Below are 22,779 nucleotides of genomic sequence, written 5' to 3' on the forward strand. Positions count from 1 at the left end.
TATGAGAAAAGTGTTATCATTATATCATTTATGTATTCATAAGAAATAAAACACTTCCTTGACACTGTACGTTCGGAAATGTTACATGTATTGTTTTACGTGCAGAAGGGAAATATCTATTTTTTTATAATTCAATAATCAAAAAAAATCGTGGAATCTTGTATTGCACCAGCTAAATTGTTTTAAAAAAGGATACTTGTAATGTTACAATTAAATTCATTACAATAAAATGTGCTGTATTTTTTCGTCGATAGTAGTCAATTTAAGAAACGTGAGGCTGTAATTTTAAAATTTGTTATTCGTCTGATCACAATGTATTTTAAATTATCAAAGCGCATTTGTCTGAAATTTAAATTCCTTCATTTAAATATTCAAACTATTATATATTCATGTGTTCATAGCCGTACTGTTGAGTTAGGTTCCAGTCAAGCTTTATGACCTCTTTGCCCGTTTATGTCTCAGTCGTGATATAATTCAAATGATTAGCCGGCGCGCTGTAGGTATTATAATTGAAGCTGGCAGATTAAATGGGCTAGCCTGAGGAAATCATATATGCAAATGCTGTAATTAGCTGACGGTTGAATCTGAATACCATTTTCTTCTTTGTTGGCCACTTTAAACAAACAAACGCTATAAATATTGTAAACCATTATTTTGGTAAAATGTGAATGAAGTCAAGTAACAGTAAGTTAAAACAGTATAGAACCCATATAAATTAATTGTGCGTTCTGATACATGTACTCTTAAAGGTCCAATACTAAGGAAAGTGAACATTTTAATTTCTTTTAAAAAGCACAGAAACTATTTCATTTTATTGGAAAATGAAAGTTGGTATGTAGAAATTCGAAATAAATCGCAGTATATGTACAATTATTTTTCTATGAAGTATGAAGAAAGTTAAAAAGACCTGGGGGGTCATTCTGTCGATTCATTGAAATTTCAACATAATACACATACATTTCTTTGAGTTCCAAAGACCTTCTGTAAATTTTGACCTGCCAATCTTCATTATTTAGTGTCTTGCAGAAGTCTATGCACTGGCTATGAAAAAAATTGCCAACTCACTTTCCCTTAGTAATGGACCTTTAAAAACGTGTTTTACTAAATATAACATGTATGTATTTATGTTAAATCTTTTGCTGAATCTGTGTCTGTATGCTGTTTGTGTTCTGATCATTTCGCAAATGAATATTGTTAGATGGTCGTAGCAAATCTATTTGCCAATTGGCCTATTAAGGAACAGAAAGTGATATAACTGGTCGTAACTGTGATAATTTAAAAGCAAATTCAACTGTCAAAAGGTTTAGTTATTCAAAATATTACAGGTACTTACGAAATTATCTTTAACAAACATTTGTTTTCGTGCAAAATTGTAACAAACTCAATTGTGAAAATCACAATATTCAAAATATCTGGTTCTCCAAAATAATACTTAAATGTTAATAACTAAATGCATTCATTATGGCCTTGTTGTGCTGAATGTTGACATATTTTGCATCGTCTTTCAGTAGCCTAAAAACAAGGCTGTTATGAAATCTCTAAAAGATTGATGATCTTATAAATTAGCTCTTCAATATTTATTGCTTAAAGGCCTAGTTTCACTATATAAGTGTCCCACCCCCCAAATCCAATATACAACTCCCATCTTATTTGCTGCTTATCAGCGATTATGTAATAGCAACTGATTAGAGGGCAATTAACACAGCAGGGACCCCAACTAGATCATGAAGATGTGTGCAGTGGAGTTGACAGAAATTAATTTTTCTTCAGTAAATGTGGAATGATATTAATAATAATTATTATTTTGATATTATGTAGATGATAATAACTATTACTTTAATGTTATAATAATGATAATAATAATAATAGAAATAACCATAATCATAATTATTATTATTATTATTATTATTATTATTATTATTATATTACATATATATAGGATGATGAAAGATACAGTAATAATATTGAAAATAATAATGATAATAAAACACAAGTATAGTGAAAACTTCCTGAGTTCTTTGTGCTGACAAACAATATTTTTCGATTTGGAAATTGATTTTCATGTGTTCATGTAATCAACATTATTTGAATATAAAATTATTATGTTCCATCTAAACTCAATTTTCATTTTCAGTATGCTGCCAAAAGGGACTTTTTTCATTGCTTTGCTTTGTAACTTTGAAATGCACATTCTGTTTTCAATTTAGATAAATGTTATTTACAGTATTCTGCAAGCTTTAGATGAGTGAAAGTCACATTTTTCAGAAAAATCACAATTCTCCAGACAGAATTTGAAAAAATTAAAAACTTGCATGTTTCTTTAAGTAAGTTTCTCATTATTTCATTATTGTGAAAATAAGTTTCTGATTATTTTATTATTGTGTTTGATCAACAAATATTTTTCTTTACATAGAAATGCAAAAAAAACTAGTATAACTTAAAAAGTTATCAATTATTCATTAATTTAAAATAAATTACATCGTTTCCCCTTCTCACTAATAGATACACTTGTAAGGTAGACTGACTCTCCAATAAACAATGACCCTTGTTTATTTGAGCCATACTGTGATGGTCATTAGCCCCCAACTGTGCTGATGAAGACAAAAATCCCCTGGCCCACTGCCAAAATCTAGGCCTTTAAGGAAGTGGTTTACCTTTATATTTGTATGTGCGCATTCCCAACCGAAAGCAAACGTGACGATTTACGACAACGTTTACGACAAACTTAATGTGTTTGTATTTTTATTAGCTTTATTTTTTAGAGAAAAAAACCTGTATCTGGTCTGATGCTTAATGGTTCAATAATGCGGATTTGGTCTGGTCAATTCATAAATGATACCTAGTAGCGCACTTTTCTATGATGAACCTAGGACCTTGAGACACGGGAGTTTTGTAACTAAATTCAGCAATTTGAATTCAGCAACAGACCTTTTTAACTAACATGTGCCGTGGTCATTATGCATGCAATGCTTGCGATTGTTTTGACGTCATTCAAGTTTGCAAGCAATAAGGTTTTAAATTATTGAAGCTTTTTAGCAAAAAACTTGCATGTCTGTTTCAAAAAGAAGCCACTGCCAATAAATCATTAGTCGAAATGTCCACAATTTTAATGCAGACGCTTTAAATAGCTGCAACCCCAGCATACATATTTATTTGATGGCCACTGAATTGTAGCAACATATTTATAAAAAAATGAATGTAATTCACAAGATTCTTTACATCAGTATAGTTACGATATTGATGTAAATGATTAATTTTACAAAAAAAATGTAAAGATTTATATTGCCTTTAACCATATTTTAGAAGAAACACAAAGATCCCGGAAAAGGGCATAATTCAAGATTCTAGTTTTACATAAAATGTTTACAGTGTCAAGACAAAATGCTTAAATACCATTAAAATGAAATGAGAAGTAGATATAGTTTCATACAAGCAGCAATTTTCCCCAGCTCGAAAAACATACAGTGTCAAGAGTACATGGCAGGACTCGGCTAATTTGGATATAATCTGCGTTTTTCTGTAGCTGTTCAAATGATACCACGGGTCGTATATATTATGATTTATGTATTTATACATGGAAGATAGTGTTGACACCAATTACCTCGATGAACGGTTGACTCATACCCAGAGAATGCAGAAAAATCTGTGGTAAGCGACCACTTCAGCTTACAATTTGTCAAGTCTTTTCTTGATGTTATAAAATTTATTTGTTAAATTTTCGTTTTTAAAACATGCATTCAGAAGAAATATATCTAGCTAAATTCCAAAATTCACATTTTGTTGACATGTGAACTTGTTTTAAGCATATCTGCGTTACGCAGCCTGGTATTGTCACTGTTGACAGATTTATACAGGTTTGATTGTAAAACAGGCACATTATGTTGCAAGATATACATGTGTATATCAATCAAATTTATAATAATATTGTGTATCAACTTTAATTAATAAGGTAAGGTGCTGCTCTGTCAATCGCTGGTAGATAACTAAACGGTTATATATAATTCTATTTACATTTTTAGTAGGACGAAGGTTTGTAATGCAGTTGCAGTGCAAATACAGCAGTAACAACAATCTTAGAGTCAAAACGATCGTTCACAGTGGTAAGGAACTATAATTGTTCTTTAATACTGCCTGGCGTTTTCAATTTGGGAGATTTGAAACCCTTTCATTTTATTCATCAATGAGTAAAACTGAACTTAAAGTTGACTGTATCCTGTGATATTTAAGTTAACAGAGATGTTTCTCGTTGTATGTTAAAAGGGCTTGCAATCTAACAATTAACTGTATAATTTAGTATACTTTAAAGGTAGTGCAGAATATCACACTTTACAATTTATAGTCTACTGTATATTGCTTAATATAATATGAAATGTATGCATTTATATGCATTATATAGTACGTGTAAAATGTAAACATTTTGCACTGATTTTGAAGGCGTGCCTTTATCAGAAAACGCATATACAAGGTTCATGACTTCTACATAGCGTTAAGAGGATGGAAATAATTCCATCTAATGTTCGTTTCCAAGGTACAATTATTTCAGATTTCAGTATTGATAAGGTTTTAAACTCTAGGTACAGTCGTTGGCAATACGTAAGGCACGGTCGGCAATAATATATGTTTTTTCCATTTTAGTAAAAACAAATTTCAACATCATTTCTTATTGATTATGCGTGTGTTGCATCTTTAATTCGCTGTCAATGCGGATCTAATCAACGTAAGTAAGAACAAGCTGAAGACACTGTCGTAAATTTATTTTACATATGTATAACTTACAGTAACAATTTTATAAGCAAATATTACGTTCTCGTTTCCTTAAACTATTCAATCACATAACAATATGGTTAGGAAGCAATCAAGCTGGCTTTCAGGGGTTCTACCCAGGGGCCCGCCCGTGATGGAATAATGCACGGAGAGGCACCTGCCCGGGGTCTAACCCACCGCCAAAAAAGTTGAAAGTCGCCATATGACCAATAATTATGTCAGTATGATGTAAACCAAACAAATAAACAACAACATAACAATTCAACATAAAAGAATAGTCTGCCATTTAAGCTGGTAGTTCAAAGAAGATATTCATTATTTTCTTTATACATTGACTTATTATTAATTCAGTGTACCTTTTGAAACAATATATAAAGCAGTTTGTATCCTATTGAAAGACGAAACCGAAACAAAATGTCTTTGTTTCATTCCAAACAATCATCTAAATATATTGAGCCACAATACTTCTGAAATACCATCACTGAATTAATTTTGTTTTGCCAGAAATGCATCATTTCTCATAAATCACTTCGTCGTCTATTCACTGATCGAACATGAGATGCAACGTCTAGTAAGGAAAGATTTCTTTCGTCAGTAATTCCAGGATTTCGGCGAATACATGTGTAGCAAAATAATCGACGGAACTGGCACCAGAATATTGTATTGAATATACAGTATATAACAAAATTGGCCGCCGAATTAATAAGCAGTAAAAGGTCTGTTATTTCTCTTATTCCTCGAGCCAAATAATTCTCCTCAGAATATCCTAGTCCGAAGAATGTGGACATGATTGTATCTGGTGTTATGCAAATAAGGAATACAAGAATTACCGTGATCAGCATGGTTGTTATTCGATGCTTTTTTGGAGTCTTTGAGCGTAAAACCCGACATCTACGAAGTCCATACATAATGCAAGTGTTCAAAATGATCAAAATTACTAACGGTATGATAGAACGCATAAGATTTTGAAACCATGTATAAATGTCCGTAAATAGTTGATTTTGCCACAGTTGTGATACGATGACGTCATATTCTGTCACACCGGTTTCGTTGTTTACTTTTTGTATTGTTCTATATCTCATGGCATATGGAATTGCAAGAACTGACATTATGATAAAAACAGAAAATGAGATAGTTCTTGCTTTGTAAATATTACAGTAAAATTTTACTTTTGTTGGATGGCAAACGTACACATATCTCTCTACAGCTACAGACACAATGAGCCATGCTGACACGCATAAAGATGCGTTAAAAACATAGTGCGCGTAAGGATATAAGAAAACGTAGGCTTTATTTCCGGTTGACGTGTCAATCTGATTTAGAAGTATCACCATAAAGTATAAAAAGTCCACAAAAAGTTTAATTAGATCCGATACTGCTAATGCGAATAGATATGTGTTTGTAGAAGACCTCATTTGCTTTTGAGACATCACTATTATACTCATTATGTTACCCGTCATCCCTAGGATACAGAGTATTGGATAAAATACCAGTCCTGTGATATACTGTGCTCTGTAGTAGAATGTTTCGTATGCATCCATCGTATCGGGAGGTGTCAATGTCGTACTCTGAAGTTGAGTGAGATTAGCCTCTCGCTCAGTTTCCATGGCAAATAAACTGTCAATCGTCATTTGGGACACCTGAAATAGTAAACTAAAACATGCCTGATATCAGTCAAAACAATGTTTCTTTGTTTATAAAAAGGTAAAACTCAGTTAACGCATATTTACGGGAAAATGGTTACCAGTCATTTTAAAATTCATATATATTTCAGAATTTATTTGCCTCTAAACATTCGGTAAGTTGCCAAAAATTACCAGTGACTAAAATCTGTCTGATTTAAAATTTCGTTTTGCATTTTTGAGAATACTGTCATATCTACATTGTGTCTTTAAAGCTTCCAAAATTGATAAAAGTGAATCGTTTTAGAGCCTCATTTGGGCTATCGACCTTAAGCCTACTAAACGGCTTAGATGATTCGTAAAAAGCCCCTCCCAATTCCTTATTCAAAAAGGACTGTTCAAAGTATTCTAAAATATTTTAAAAGCACATGTACATCTGTTGTTTTAGCAGAAATTAGTAAAGATGTTGCATTTCCAAAGTGTATTCAACTGACATTTGATACAATCCCAAAACATTTCAATACCAAAATCCAAGTTGAAACTGAATGACAACGGAATATCTCACATGAATGAATGAATGAATGAATGAAGAATCATTTGACATGTCTCACAATTTTCCTAATTATCTATAAAACAGAATAAAATTATTTTCTAACAAGGCCACACATGTATAATTAAGTGTATGTGGTAGTAAACATTTCAGTGTCACCTGTTAAAACATCTAATTTCACCAAGGTTTTTTTCTGTGTAATACACAATTCGATTTGTCGAAGGTATTCTGTTCAAAAATGAGTACTGTTCTACATAACAATATCACGACCAACGGTTATATATTGACATTGGATGGAACTGATATCATTTCTACAGATACCTTTGTGATTGTATGTGCTGTATAGTCTTACAGTTTACCTGGGACAATATGACACAAGTAACGGATAAAGCAAATACTACATCACTTCAAACTGCATAAATTTTGTTTTGTCCTTGTAGCTTATCTTTTTTTACAGCATCAATGTATTTTCGTGTATACCTTTCATATGTAAACGTGGCTATTCGTTTTGGAATTGTGTCCTTACTTTTATGACTTCCATTCATGCTTATCACATACATGTACATGTATTCAATATTCATAGCTTACTAGTTGCTTTTAAAATTAATGAAAACTTAGCTTTTTAAAAAGATGTATCCATAAACAAACACTATTTATTTCGCACTAATTATTTCTTTATTAGTTATTTTATTTATCAGTAAGTGTCGAATTTCAATGACAAAAGTGTAAATGACAAGAGAACGACCGCGTGAACGCTAGTAATAGAAGTGACGTGTTAGAAACTGTCAGTCCTTGGTTTTCAAAGACAGTTAATTATTATTAAGTTTCGCGAAAACCTTTTATTTTAGTGAAAACAAATGTGTTGTTGCCATATTTCTGTACACACTTAAGCAAATAATTTTTGCGTAAAGTTTAATATTTTAGCGATATTGTTTTTTCTTGAAAGTTTATAAGATTTTCATGATATTTTTAAGATTATTGTATGCAAAAAAAAACAACAACATTTTTTTTCAAGATAATTCATTTTTTCATGAAAACAAGCATGGTTTCGCAAAAAAAAATATCTTGATCATTTATTTATTATGCAGTTTCACTTAGAACTAGAGTTTCTTTTCGCGAAAGGTTTTTAAATTTTCACGAAAACTTTACAAAGTCCCGCGAAAACTATCTGCTTAAGTGGATGCAGAAACATGCCACTATATATTATCAATGTGTTATGTCTTAATTAAGAACATTTGCAGTCAAACAACACCACCACGCAACGTATATCACCCTTCATGACATTCTTATTAGTTTAGATAATGTTTAAAATGGTTTTATATATGCAGACACATATTTTTACAAATATGACAACCTCTGCACTATTTTTAATAAAAAATCTTTAGAAAATCTCGTTCGGCTGTCTTTACCAATACCGTCACGAAGGACTATGTGTCAAGCATGTTTAATATAGATATTAATACAGTTTACCTAGAATAAAGCGTTACAAATGCTCTTCGATTTTCAGAGTAAAATTTGTAAAGTCATCTAATTCTCATGTACTTCCATATTATGTTGTCTGTCAGTAATTAAATTTCAAATCTTTCGTAAGAAATATAGCATTTATTTCCTGAAACCTGTTTTTTTTTTGTATGTTTTTTATTTTTCGGACGATCTGGAGGCCAGTGCCTTTAAAACATGTAGGTGATATATAAATCACATTCAACATCTACAAATCGTTTATCAAAACACGAATTTTATCCAAACATATCGGGTATGCGAGTGGAATATTCACAAGTGATACATAAAAAACTGTTGTAAACGTGACACCGGAGTACTCAAGTTTTACTTTGATTCAGCTTTAGCACATCATTGTTCAGACTAAAATATAACATTTAATAAAACAAAATGTTCGGTTCTACTCTGGAAGTGAAGCCATTGAAAGGTGACTCTTTGGACTGTTAGTATCATGGGAAAGTATGCACAAATTTTGGTGTGATTCACAACATAGTCTACGTAGAGATCTACAAGAGAAAACTTAACAATATCTTGCATTTTCAATAAATTCTGAGAAAGAACCCGTATAACTTCTGAAAACTTACAAGTATGGTATGGTCGCGGAAAGGAAAGAATATTCCATCAGATTTTATTAATTTTACGGCATCGTGTTCCTTAACAATTCATAGAATTCCTTTTCCAAGAAAAATCATTGTATGAGAAAACTGAAAACGATACGAAAACGTGTATTTTTCCTATGGTAACACCAAAATTATACCAAACACTGAGCCCATAGAATTTATTTTGCTTTCTATGACACGCATCCTATGTTTACAAAGGTATCTTATTTTCATATTGACTGAATAGTTCGGAAGTACATTTACCTTGGCGGACTGCAGTTACATAATCTACTTTAAAGCAATGCAAACGTTCTCTAATATGAATAAATGTGATTGTTAGTAAGTTAGAAAAGATTCTTTAGCAATCCGTCAAAACAACAATCAATCTGTCGTTGTCACAATTTTATTTATGACCCGTAGATTACATCTCTACATTCGAAGAATATTTGGAAATATAAAATTCATGTACACTGTTTAAGGGAAGTCCGTTTCTTACATACATTGAAAGTCTTTTTTCTAAAAATGTTAAGCACAAGGGAGCTGGAGGGACATTGCTCATTTTATTACCTTCATAAACAGCTCTGTCAAGTTAGGTCTGCTGTAATTTTTATTGGTTGCGTTCTGTGCGTCCAGTGAGTCTTCTTATAGAATTTATTTCACACAACGTTCTTATATTTAAATATCCTTACTCATTCTTGAATGTCGATATAACTAAATTTACTAATTATGTCTAACAATACAAAGTATAATCAACGAAAATCCATGCATCAGCACTATACAGATATCCCGTGACATTCTTCATAAGGAAAAACGTAAGCTCAATTTTTATTTGTGATCCTCATAAAACTTTGTTGTATCTTTGTAATCGCCTTAAAATGATAAAATGATTTATTGCAAAGGATTAGTAGATGTAATGAGATTCAGACATGCTCTGATAACATGATTGTCTTTTATGCCTCTATAAAGGCCGACGATATTACAGTTATCTTCGTCTTACTTTGAATGGTCCAGTGGTAACATAACTGACTGTCAATCAGGGGTCACCGTTTCAAATATCGGTGTAGATGCCATTTCTGGGATGCTTTTGAATGTTTTACACTTGAGGGTATCTTAAAGATCTACATAAAGATTTAGGCAAGGAGAACCGATCATGCCTTTATCAAAAATTGATTTCTCTCTAATATGTTAAGGGGCTTTGTCTCGTACTATGTCTCTGGTCAGATCGCTATGTATTTGCACTGATTGAGGTTGAATTGGTTCTTGAAGGACTGCCATTATATGTGTATATACATATATGAATGCAAAGCACGTTTGATAATGTTTTTGACACGAATGCAAGATAAATATAGTACAACATAATGTACGAGGTGTATGTGTTTGATAAATAATGGGAATAGTATTCTTATTTCTTCACATATCAGCAAAACCCTGTATAATGTATACATGGCAATGCTTAGATCATATGTCAGGATCTTTTTTTCTTTGGACAAATACTAAGTGAATGCCAGTTCCAATGGCAAAGTTCTTCTTACCAATTTCATCTTCTTTTTATATCATTCTCTAAAAACTAGTTGTCACTTATTCATTTTCCAAGCAACATTTTTTTTAAAAAATTGAATGTTTACATGAAACGTAAGCGTAACGCAAACTAAAGTGCTGACCATCGTCCAAAAAACAGTGTTGAATGTGAATAAGCGATAGCATTTTGTTTTTGAATGAATCTTACATCAATGAGAAATACAGCATGCCCTTTCATCAGTGGTATGTGAGGTTTAAAGGTGGTGCGGTACTCATTGATAATCGTTTAATAATGTCATTAATCACAACTCACCAAAACACAAACATAAGGTATAATGTCTAAATTGCCTTTACACATTTACATGGATTCTGGAAAGCTCAAATTGAAGACTAACGCACTGACCTTCTATTTCTCTGTTACTGTATAACAAGCGTTATTTTCATCTTTTATCTTTTTATTCTATCAAAATACTGATAAAGCTTTTATGCAATCAAGCTAATAGAAATTCCAAGTGAAATTGCAAGTTACAAATGAAGAAAAGATAAACTAAAATGAATTTCAGTACAATCTGTACTTAATACTTGACAGCATCCGCTAAGTGGGTTATTTGGCTAATGTGTTTATCAAGCAGGTATCACAGAAAGAGAATGTTATAAAGCTTTTACAGCTTAGTTATATAACAGAAATGTCACCGTAATGAAATTTAAGACAACAGGCATCAGTATTTATCTAGCATGCCAGGCAGTCATAATTACTATTACTTAATGCCATAATTTATAGTTTTGACAGTACGATGTTTAAAGATCTCGTTTGCCTTAATATGTGAATAAACAAGTGAACCATGTTTCGTTAAAAGGTATTTCCGTCAATGGACGAGACTAGTGTTTTGCTATATAGAAAACTTTGAAACTGCTCCGCTCTGAAACTGCTCGTCTAATTTTAAAGATAATTTGTCAGCAATTGTCCTATACCGAAGTTTTTGAAGCAATATTGATTTGTTAAAATACATGATTGCTTTGGGTGAGGCCACTTCTATCTATATAACTTTATGAGAAACAATAACAATAATCTTCTCTACTAAAATAATGGCACAAGTTTAAATTAATTTCACATAACTGTTCATTGAGTGATCCCTTCCAAATTCATTCAAGCCCCGCCCCATAACGCCCCACTCATCCAACATCACCATGCTCGATCAGATTATTGTCAATTTTTGTTTATTGTGTACTTAGTATCATGCCATCGCCCACTAAACACCATTCAGACGCTAACTCCGTCCCTGTAACTTTTGGTTTACTATTGGATTTGGTTTACCCTCTCCCCATCCCCCAGCCCTCTCCACACCCACAAAAAAGTATAAAAAAAAACAACTTTAAAAAAACACACGTCATTTACAGTACCCACTCATATTAACTGGAAATTGAGTCTGGCCCTATATCAAAATATTTTAACAGATATTTCCCTAGCCTGACCCTCTACCAATACAGTTCAAGCAAACAGTACAAGAAAACTGGAGCTTCCTTGGACCTCTTGTTACATAAAATGTATTTAGGTGTTATACAGAAAAGTTTAATACAAGCTGAAAATTGTTGTGACTCCAGTGAGTTTCCAGTAAAACACAATGTACAACTACTTTACAGTCAGACACCAAAATCATGCTAAACACACCCATGCTAATTTTGGACTAAATAAATTTAATTTATCAAATGAACAAATAGCTATGAAGCATTTTCTATTACAGTCAAACCTGTGTTAAAGACCACCTCTGAACAAAAACCACCTGGCTATAAAAACCACATGTTTTGTTTCCCATTTTAACATTTACAATGCATTGTAACCTGTGAATAAAGACCATCTCCCAATAAAGACCACATTTTAGCACTCCCAAGGGTGGTCTTTATATACAGGTTTGACTGTACATATAAAATATTACGTACCATATTTAACTGTGTTACAAATATAAATACAAATTTACACATTTTCTGGAACGCTCAAATTCGTAAAGACCCATGAACTGAGAGACGGTGTTTGTATTTATCTATAAATGGGTTTTATAAACTTGTCTGTATTCAATAATACGATTCATATTTCGTAGGAATATTTTAAAAGTCTTTATATACAGTCAAAGTCACTTCGTCTAGCAGTTCATAATGAATGTAAATTTTTAAAAAAGCAGTACAAATATAATACCAAGCATTTGACAGTATCGGCTTTACAGTATTTGTCCATTATGCAAAAACGAGAAAAAAATGTTACAGAGCTTTTACTGTTTCATTACGTAAAGCTTTTAGTTCAGTGATTGCACGGAAATTACCAATGTAATGAAACCTAAGACAAAACATACCGATATTGTTTCTAGCATGCTAACACAAACTCATTTATACCGCAAGGTAATGCATTGTTATTTGCCTCTTATCATAGTTCTGAAACTAAACTAAGCAATACATGACAACAATGTTAAACCTTACAATGTGAGTAAAGTAACAGATCCTCCGCAAACAAGTGACTGAACAATTTTCGTATTCTTGTGTCACCCGCATATTGTACATAAATTAAAACAAACAATAGCTCATTACCACAGAGTACTAGACATGTTCATCAAACGTAACTGTGTTTACGTCTCCATTAAAATCACATTCTTCTGATAATTTATATTTGTATAAAGTATTTTTTGAACGACAATTCAGAATATGTCATTCATTAACTTGTATTGTTAACAGTACATGATTATTTATTTTATTTCTGTTGTTTTTCATGAATTATTTCCATTAAATAATCTGGTGATTTTGTTTTATTAAAATGTGTTGTTTGTAAAACTAAGAACTTAACTAACTGTTGAAAAAGTGGATCTGACTTCAACTAGTTTTCAAGTTTAAAACATCATAACATAAAGTTGGCATTCATTTTGAACTATATTCATTTAGTTTTTACTTTGGCCTACATTATGTTTTCTATCAAAAGAATAATTCGCTATTCAACGCTCTTATAACAACATGTTTCAACAGAGCCTCATGTTGTATTCAAATCAAAACATACCAAAAAAATGTATATTGTCTAAATGTCTTATGTATACACAATTAACAATGATGATTGCGTTCCTTTAATACATAACACCTATATGTACAGTTATCTAATAAAATATATGCCCCATGTGGTTCTGGGACGATCTGTGTATGAAAAGAATTGGAACCACTGCCTTACCCTTGCTTGATCGTAAGAGGCGACTAATAGGGTCTTAACACTTGGTTTTGCTGTAACTCTGTGATTCCAGCAGGTATGCAAATTTTGATTCCACACCTCATGTTTTATTTCGATGTAAATGAGATATGAAACCAAAATTTGTAGTCCTGTTTGGCGCCATATAACCTATACTGTGTTGGTACGCCGTAAAACCCAAATAAATAAATAAATAAGTAAATAAATAAATAAAATATATACATTAAACAGTGTGATCATACTTATTCAATTTATCTCACAATTCTTAATATACAGAAAAAAGAATAGCATGACAGAATGAATTTACAAGGAATAAAAGAGAGAAAATGACATAAATTTCAGTACAAGTTTGATACTTTATAGTTTCTTCTACGATTTTTTGTTGATTTATTTATTCTGCAGATATGAGAAAAAATACAGTTTAATTATGATGCACGGAAATGAAATTGTCTACGTGCAAAACAGATATTTTTATTTCATCTAGCATGCAAGCGGACAATCATTAATACCTGGTTTCAAATCCGCTCTAAAACAAAGAGATTGTTAGGAATATCATATGAAGGTGCCGCATGTCTAAACATGTGATAGCTAATGTAAAATCTTGGGTCACGAATCAGAAATGTGGGAATTCCTCTAAGACAAAGAATCATTTGAAAGATGTTGCAACACGTTAAACCTTTTAAGTAAATACTGTCAAATCATTTATCGTCGTTGACATTTAATTTCATGGTTTCAAACAAAACGCCTACTTCGGTGGATTTGAATAGTAAATGAATCAAAATCAGATCAAATTAATGGAAATTTTATTTCTTAGTTAGAATGTAATTTCACGGGTTGACATTACCAGGAAATCTGCAATAATTAGTCTGTCACGGCATTATGTAGGGATTTACCTATCTGTAACAGGTGGAAAACATTTAGGAGAAGATTTAAAATTGATCACACGAAAGATAAGTAAATATTTAGCTGATTTATCTTTGAATAAAATGCATTAATTACATATAAGAAGAACGTCCTGTCGGCCGTTATGAAATTATAAGTGAAGGGTACAATAACAAAACAAAACCAGGAAACCCAATACATTTTGACACTTATCATATGCGTTTCCGATATGTACAACACGAACAAACATTCTGTAGATGTTTAAACACGTGGTAGCCCCACTTCACACGCAACTAAAATGTATGGATGTGTAAAAGACCAATATTCAGACAAAATCCATAGACAAAAAAACAAATAGAAAACTCCGAGGAACACTGCTTTTGAACGGTGACAAAAGCAACACAGGGGAGTTGAAATCGATTTCAACTGCACACAAAACCTCACTCTTCACCACCGCCATGTTCAAAAGTCATAGAAATGTGTAGATAACATTTATCTACGACAACACCCGATATCAAAAAGTATTGTAAGCAAAACACAAAAATGCCATTGCAAATGTATTTATAAAGCAAATCTAAGCAAACATGTACGACCTAGATGCACACGGGCAACATGTCGAGCCCGCCGGGGTCTGAGAGTTGCACACAGCACTCTGTCTTATTGAGGCAAATATTTATGCCATTAAATAACGACTGCTTTATGCATGGCGAAGTTACAGCCCGGACAAACACTAAAATTACCTTTGATCCCTAAATGTGATCTTGACCTTTGCGAGGGACCCAAGGTTTGCGCACGACACTCCGTCTCATAGAGGTGAACATTTACGCCAAAGAAAAAAAGATTGCTCTATACTTATCAAAGTTAGGGCCTGTAAAATCTCTAAAATGACATTTGACCCCTATCTGTGACCTTTAAGATAGGAACCTGGGATTTGCACATGACACTCCGTCTTATTTCGTTAAACATTCATGCGAAATATAAACAAGATTCCTCGATGCATGTCAAAGTTATGGGCCGGACAAGATCTGACATGATCTTTGACCTACAACTGTGACCTTGACCTTTGAGGGAGGAGCCTGGGGTTTGTGCATGACACTCCGCCTACTACTGAGGTTAACATTCATGCCAAATACAAACAAGAATGCTCCATGCATGTCCAAGTTATGGTCCGGACGCACGCACGCACGCACGCACATACACCGAACAGCCATTTAGACGACTATGTCTTCGCTTCCGCAAGCGGGCTCGACAAAAAGTAAACAGCTACAAGGGCCGATAACGAATTGCAATTATTAATACATACAAATTCCATTGATATTACGAACTGTAACATCAAACGTGCAAGGTGTCTCATAATGACCAGGTCATAACTGTTAATGGAACGTTTCATAGCGGTACCAAATACAAATTCAAAAGTGTCATAAACATGATCCTACGATGTTTTTGTTAACAATCAAATTTCAAAAAACATTGCTGTAGAAGGGTCTGTAACTGAAACCTAATCTGAACTACGATTTTATGATGTAGATTATAGCCCTGCGAAATGAGTTTATGGGTAATATATTTATAACATTCATTGTCTTCAACAATACCACACGCTCTAGAAATTATTAAGATGTATGAGAAATCTAACAGATTTCCATAAGATGTTACATGAGATATATCACATCCAAATTAAGGACGTATACAATACATTAATCATCCATCTCATTAATATAATGTAACGTATAGATAATATTATTATAAATATATAGAGATGCAAGTCAGAAAAAGAATATCCGGGTTGTTGGCTTTATTAAACTAAGATCTCGCGGGAAAAATGTATAATAAATGTTTTGCAAGATATCAAATTATGTAAGTGCAGAAACCACAGTTCATGATTGCATTCCCCGTGAAATATAATCGTCCAATGTCTACGAAATCAAATCATGTAACAAGCTGTGCTAATTACTTTATGTTTTACATATGCAGAGAATAAATTGGTCAGCACAATATTTCTTGTCTTTATAGAGATCTAAATGGTATTTCCAGTAGTTTTGCAAGACATACAGTAATTTAATGGCACTAACAAAACACAACAACATATTTACGTAACAATTAACTGCCACATGATGACACTATTTATATTTCGTATTTGGCAATCTGCCTTCAGACACGAAGGCACGACAATAAAGTACTTAAGCCTTTCCTGAATAAGAGAAGAATAACATATTAGACGGTAGTTTATGTCAAACATTTTCATGATTACTGGGCATTAAAACATTACATTGTCCATTTTGCCTTTGAATGACCTTTCTACTACTTATACGCATCAATCAGCTTCAGTTTTGTGTATATTCTAATGACAGAGTTTTCTAATGAGTGGAACTGTTTCTATTTGATCTTGTCTGCATATTTCATCACCTAATTATTTATTCCTTAAATATTTCCCTAAAATGTAGGTTACAAACAAAACTATTGTCCAGACATTCAAATCCCTTACATACTGCTTCTTATTTATGTCCCAAGTTTCGTTGAAATTACTTGTACTTTTAAAAGTTATGACAGAATTCGCCATTAGTGACCGAGAGAACAGCGGATGGAAGAACGGAATACTCAAATGTCGAAAAATGTGCACATCTTCCACAATGACTTGTCCCTAATTTTCAACGTTCATGAAATTAGCTCTTGTTCTTTTTAATTTATCGCTTAATCCATTTTCTGTAGTTAATATTGAATCCATACTCTCCATGTATTTCTTCTTAAAACTGCTTCATTGTCCACTTAAAGTCAATATTGTTCTTCATTTAGTCTATAACACACATATTTCATTCAATTTGACTAGTCTTAACTAGACGATTCAATAATATTTACAAAATAATACCAAATATTTGTCCGTATATATTTTCTAAATACATGTATTTAGTTCGCTGACTTATACAAATTACATTTAATTTTGTTTGTATATAATGATGTATCAAAATGTGTACAAATTACCATAATCAACGTTGTTTTTTTTTTTTGTTTTTTTTTTTTTGTCTTGTCTTGCCTGGTAATAATCCTACAAGGTATGATGTCTGCGACTTTAATTGTCATTTTTGACGAGATATAGTAAAATTTCTTCAATTTGAATTGTCAATTTTATTAGATTTGTTTGCAATAGAAAAGTTTAGTGAATTAGTATATTTTAGATTTTCGTTATAAAAGAAAGGTAGTTTTATATTTTACAACTCCAAAAATCTACAGTTTAATTTGCAGGAAAGTTGTACAAAGACTTTGTACAGAATTGACAAAACACCCTTACTTTAAATATAAACTACGCATGCTGAATTAAATTATACATGTAATTGCATTGATATTATCTAGGAAATGAGATTGTAATAACTAACATATAAAATGTTTAAATCAGGGATTAAGTACATATAACTCATTAAGACATAAAAAATTGTTTCATTTGAAGCAATCTTGGTATGTATAATTTAGCAGTTGTGTATCACTAAAGACACAGTCAAAGCCTAGTGACCAGCACCTCTTTACCAAAAAAAAAAATTCATTAAAATCCCCCTGATTTAGGGATAATAGAAATATACTACAAGATGACGGGTGTAAACTTTAAACCATTCCTGAAGTAATGTGTTTTCACAACTTCATCTGCGAGTTTGCTCCGTCAGTTTCCTCCCAGAAAAGGTTGCAAACATAAATAGCTATCTTACACATTGTAGAAACAAAGTGTTAGATAGACATGACCAGATATCATCATGCACTGTGCATTATGCTACGTTAATTCAAGAAAATGTTTGGACATTATTCACACGGTCTTGGTTTAATAGATGACACTGTCAGTCTGTAGCTATATGTTTGTATTTTTCATTTTTATACAAATATATTATTACAATCATAGAAACAGAAAAAAAAACACAATCATCCTAAGATTCTCTTGATCTTAAAGTGCACATAACCTTTCGTGTAACTTATAGCATTTCAGTTGAGCTACAGACTCTGTATTAATTATATTATTATTTATATTGTAGTTTTTTTGTTGTATTGTATAAAACATGTTAAGAATTAATATCTGTATGATCACAGGTACCGTGCACCTACAGCTTCTATGTATTAAGATTATTTCAAAGGTCAACGTAGTTAAAATGCATCATTTCTTATCTAAACCTAAATATAAATAGTAAAATTAGTAACAAATAGAACTGCATAGGTTTTAGTCATGTTATCCATGCTTATAATATGAAGTGTACATGGTATGTGGAAGAGTAAAATACGGTTACTGAGCAGCCGGGTATGTGTGACGTTATTTCATTGTGTCGTCGCGTTAAAAGAATTGTTAACATCGATAACATATATGATTATGGAGTAATCGTTATTGTAGGTTTATAATAATAATTTATATTTATTTACATTTGGGTTTTACGGCGCACCAACACAGTATAGGTTATATGGCACCAAACAGGACTACAAATTATGGTTTCACATCTCATTTACATCAAAATAAGAACATGAGGTATGGAATCAAAATTTGCATACCTGCTGGATTCACAGTTACAGCAAAACCAAGTGTTAAGACACTATTAGTCGCCTCTTACGATCATGCAAGGGTAAGGCAGTGGTTCCAATTGTTTTCATACACAGATCGTCCCAGAACCACATGGGGCATATAATAATAAAGTAATCAAACAATCATGACGCTCCTTACGTTTTTATTAGCACTCTTAAGCCTTTATTTTTTTACCTGAGCTATATACTATGCAGATATAGGTTAGCTATGCTTATAACCATTGCCATTTTATATGTGTATATTAAAGGCATGATCACCCAGTAAAATGTCACTGTAAAATAGTGAATTAGCCAGTGGAATCTTATGGAAATAGAATATCGCTGTATGTCTTCTTCATAGACAGTCAGTGCAATATTTAAAGTGGATTTCCTTGTTATCAAAACCACTCTAATTGACGTCCAACTGGTTTTTCTTGTTACTAAAAGTCTCGGTTAACCCTCTTTGACAGACATTCCTTGTAAGTAAATCTTCTTGCTAATCTTTTAATTGAATTTCTTTGTACAAATTGACCTTTAGTGATGTCCATTGTTTGAGGATATTCATCAGTTAATAAAGTATAAAGTAAAAGACTGATTGTATGTGTATATAGAAGAACGTTTTTATCGTCTCTAATATGTAATATGAGATGTAAAGGGGTGAATTTTGGAATACAGAATATTAATTTAAAAATATATGGCATTCATATAAAAGTATTAAGAGAGAAACATATTGCCATATTAATGAGACTATACTTTATTAAAAAAATATATTATTTTTTTCTCATGTTACATTTTTTATACTTTCAATATGGTGTTATTTCGTAATATTTATTCTTAAACCAGACACATCTATATCTTGTGAATAAAACAGATTTTTTTTGTTAAAACAATTTATGTAAATATCAGACATATACATTCTGATTAAGTGCTCGATATTTGTCAGTAAAGTTCAGTCAGTTTAGATGTAAACGGCGATATCGGAAAATACAATAGCAAGATAGAAACCTACTGTTGTCAGTACTCAAAACTTACCCCCTAAATGAGTCTGTGATGAAGTGTACTGTGCAAAAGCATTACCAGAAAAACCCGTAATGTTTATAACTATTTTGGAAAAAATATTGCCGCTAAATCATCCAGCACATATGCTTTAAAAATGGACAGTCCTCATTTTGGTGAGTATTGTGGCATTATGCTAAGAGAGTTTGGGCCTCCGTTGCCGTGTAGTGAACTACTGACTTCGAGTTAATTGCCCCTCACCGATGTGGGTTCGAGTCTCACTGGGAGGCGTTGAATTCTTCATGTGAGGAAGCTATCCAGCTGGCGTACGGAAGGTTTGTGGTTCTACTCAGGTGCTACTTTAATAAATAATTTACAGGTGCCCAACAACAATCTTCTACTTTGCAAATACTACGAAATTCCATATCATGGAATTATACCATAAGAAAAGAAGCTTAAAAAGTGATATGGGGTAATACAAAAATATTTTGATATATGTATTCATATTACATTAAATCTAGTGTTGAAATTAATGAGTGGGGGGAATGATTCAAATGAGAGAAAAATCATGCAAGCTAAATACATTATGTGTACATGTATATGCTATAGTAAACTATTATTCACTGTTAATTTCCTTCTATTTAAAAGCAGAGACAGATGCCTTTAGATTTAAATATCTGAATACAGCACGAGGAAAGTTGATAGTTTTCATAAACATGCTTTTGTACACAATTATTGAAACACACCTGTATACAAATTGACTTTTTCTATATATAATTCAGGGATAGAGGATTGAAATAAGTTATTTGAGTTTTAAGAGCAAGTAGAAGAAATATTAACATTACTTAATGTTTAAAGAGAATAACAGATTCTCAACAAAAAGGAAAATAAGAATTTATTTTAGATGTTCAGAGCAGCTAGAAATCTGCAACAGCTGCATGGCATGCGACATCTAAATATCCCCTGTTAAGCTTAGTTTAATCATATTTCATTTTATTCATATACAAAATGTTTACTTTTAAGTGATACGAGTCACAAAATAATATGCTGACATTCTTAAAGGCATACTGACAGGATTCCTTAAAAACGGATATATCTCTCTAGGCTGAGTGAATTGAAACTTATGTCTGATATCATGCAATAAAATACTTTACAGTTAATGAATGGCTTGCCGGTCAAAAACTGTTCAGAATCATTTTGAGAGATATATCTTGTTTGAGGTGCATTAGTCTTAAATTCATTTCACATAAAATTAATTGCAATGTGTTAATATTAGGTGGTTGCACTATCTACTCTTTTAAAATAATTATCCAAACAGCGTTCAGACTTTTTTTAATGTTTGCCTATCCCCTCTAGTCTTCTTCATGTCTCTTTAATCACACTGTCAAATCTTGAATAATTGAAGAAAAAAAACTCTTCTCGAAAAGCGTAAAAGAGATGTTCTCCGTTTTAGTTTTGGAACTGTACAGATCTGATGCTGATAAAAGCATGCATTTTGCATGCATTTGCAAGTTGTTATCTCAAAATTTATGTATTTTGGTCATGCAACTGTGTACCTTTTCTTTGATGAAAAATCTATTGAATCAGAAACGTGATTTGAATATTCCTAAAAATAATTTAGTAATAAACGTAATCTCCAGTCTCAGACATAGATAACCATAAATATGTTAAAATATAACAGCTAAGGACATCGTACGTTTTGATGGTATTTGGTCCTCATTTTCACAGAGTAGGCGCACAAGGGCATAAAAGTGAATTAAATCTTATAGTCTGATATGTCTCCAGTACACATTCATTGAATAACTCTTCGATTATTAAAAGAAAAATAACAAGATTAAATTAGCAAGTGTTGATTTTTTAAAAAATATTTTTGAGTACTTTTTTCATTTAGGTATGATCTAGGATTAAGTAATTACAATTCTGATGCACATTTAATATTCAGTTTAGCAAAAAATATGTTTTATTTAAGAGTTTAAGATAATTTTCACTAAAAACTGCACAGAAAAACATCAAATCGTAATAAAACTTATAGTCCATCCTGTATCATTGAAATCATCCATGCGTTTTCATATCAACCTTCACCACTCTATTGTGTATAAATCAGGACATGTATAAACAGACGGTATGTTTCTACATGTAGTGGTCAATATTTAGACTGATTTATATATCAATCTGAGTACACTGTACTTACCTGGGTTATTGTATTGTAAATTATGGAGAGATGTATTCTCAGGTAGCTTCTATGAAGTGACACTGTAATATTTTTATCATACATGAACCTATATATTAGGCTTCTGTTTATAATGTGTGAAACATTCAATCAATGTACTTAAACTTAAGGTTTAGGAGTATATCACCAAAACACAGAAATATTTTATAAACGAAATAACATCGTTACCAATATTTTAAATGACCATTACATGTTCTGCCGTACTGTCCCGTACTGAAAATATTCTGAAAAAGTTGTCCCCCTTTGAAAATGAATGCCATTTGTAAAGAAATAAAAATAAACAATTGCTGAAAACTGTGTTCCGCCTAGTTATGTGAAATTTCAACACTCGCACACTATTACAAATGCATCAAAACAAACATGTGTAACAGTTCCTTGAA

At 32.0% G+C, this 22,779-nt stretch overlaps 1 protein-coding gene across 2 annotated transcripts in view; it reads right to left on the bottom strand.

Annotated features, from left to right (window-relative positions):
* Positions 1–4,830: 4,830 nt before the first annotated feature.
* Positions 4,831–22,779, bottom strand: part of LOC123560236 (probable G-protein coupled receptor 139) — a 44,589-nt gene continuing 26,640 nt past the window's right edge. Inside the window, exon 2 of one of the 2 annotated variants that reach the window (XM_045352474.2) lies at positions 4,831–6,404. In XM_045352474.2, the coding sequence (XP_045208409.1) occupies positions 5,283–6,404 (1,122 nt within the window). In that variant the 3' untranslated portion in view covers positions 4,831–5,282. The remainder of the gene's footprint in view (positions 6,405–22,779) is intronic. The other variant, XM_045352473.2, reaches the window with a different exon arrangement.

This window comes from Mercenaria mercenaria, chromosome 10 (genome assembly GCF_021730395.1).
Source record: "Mercenaria mercenaria strain notata chromosome 10, MADL_Memer_1, whole genome shotgun sequence".
Lineage (NCBI taxonomy): Eukaryota > Metazoa > Mollusca > Bivalvia > Venerida > Veneridae > Mercenaria > Mercenaria mercenaria.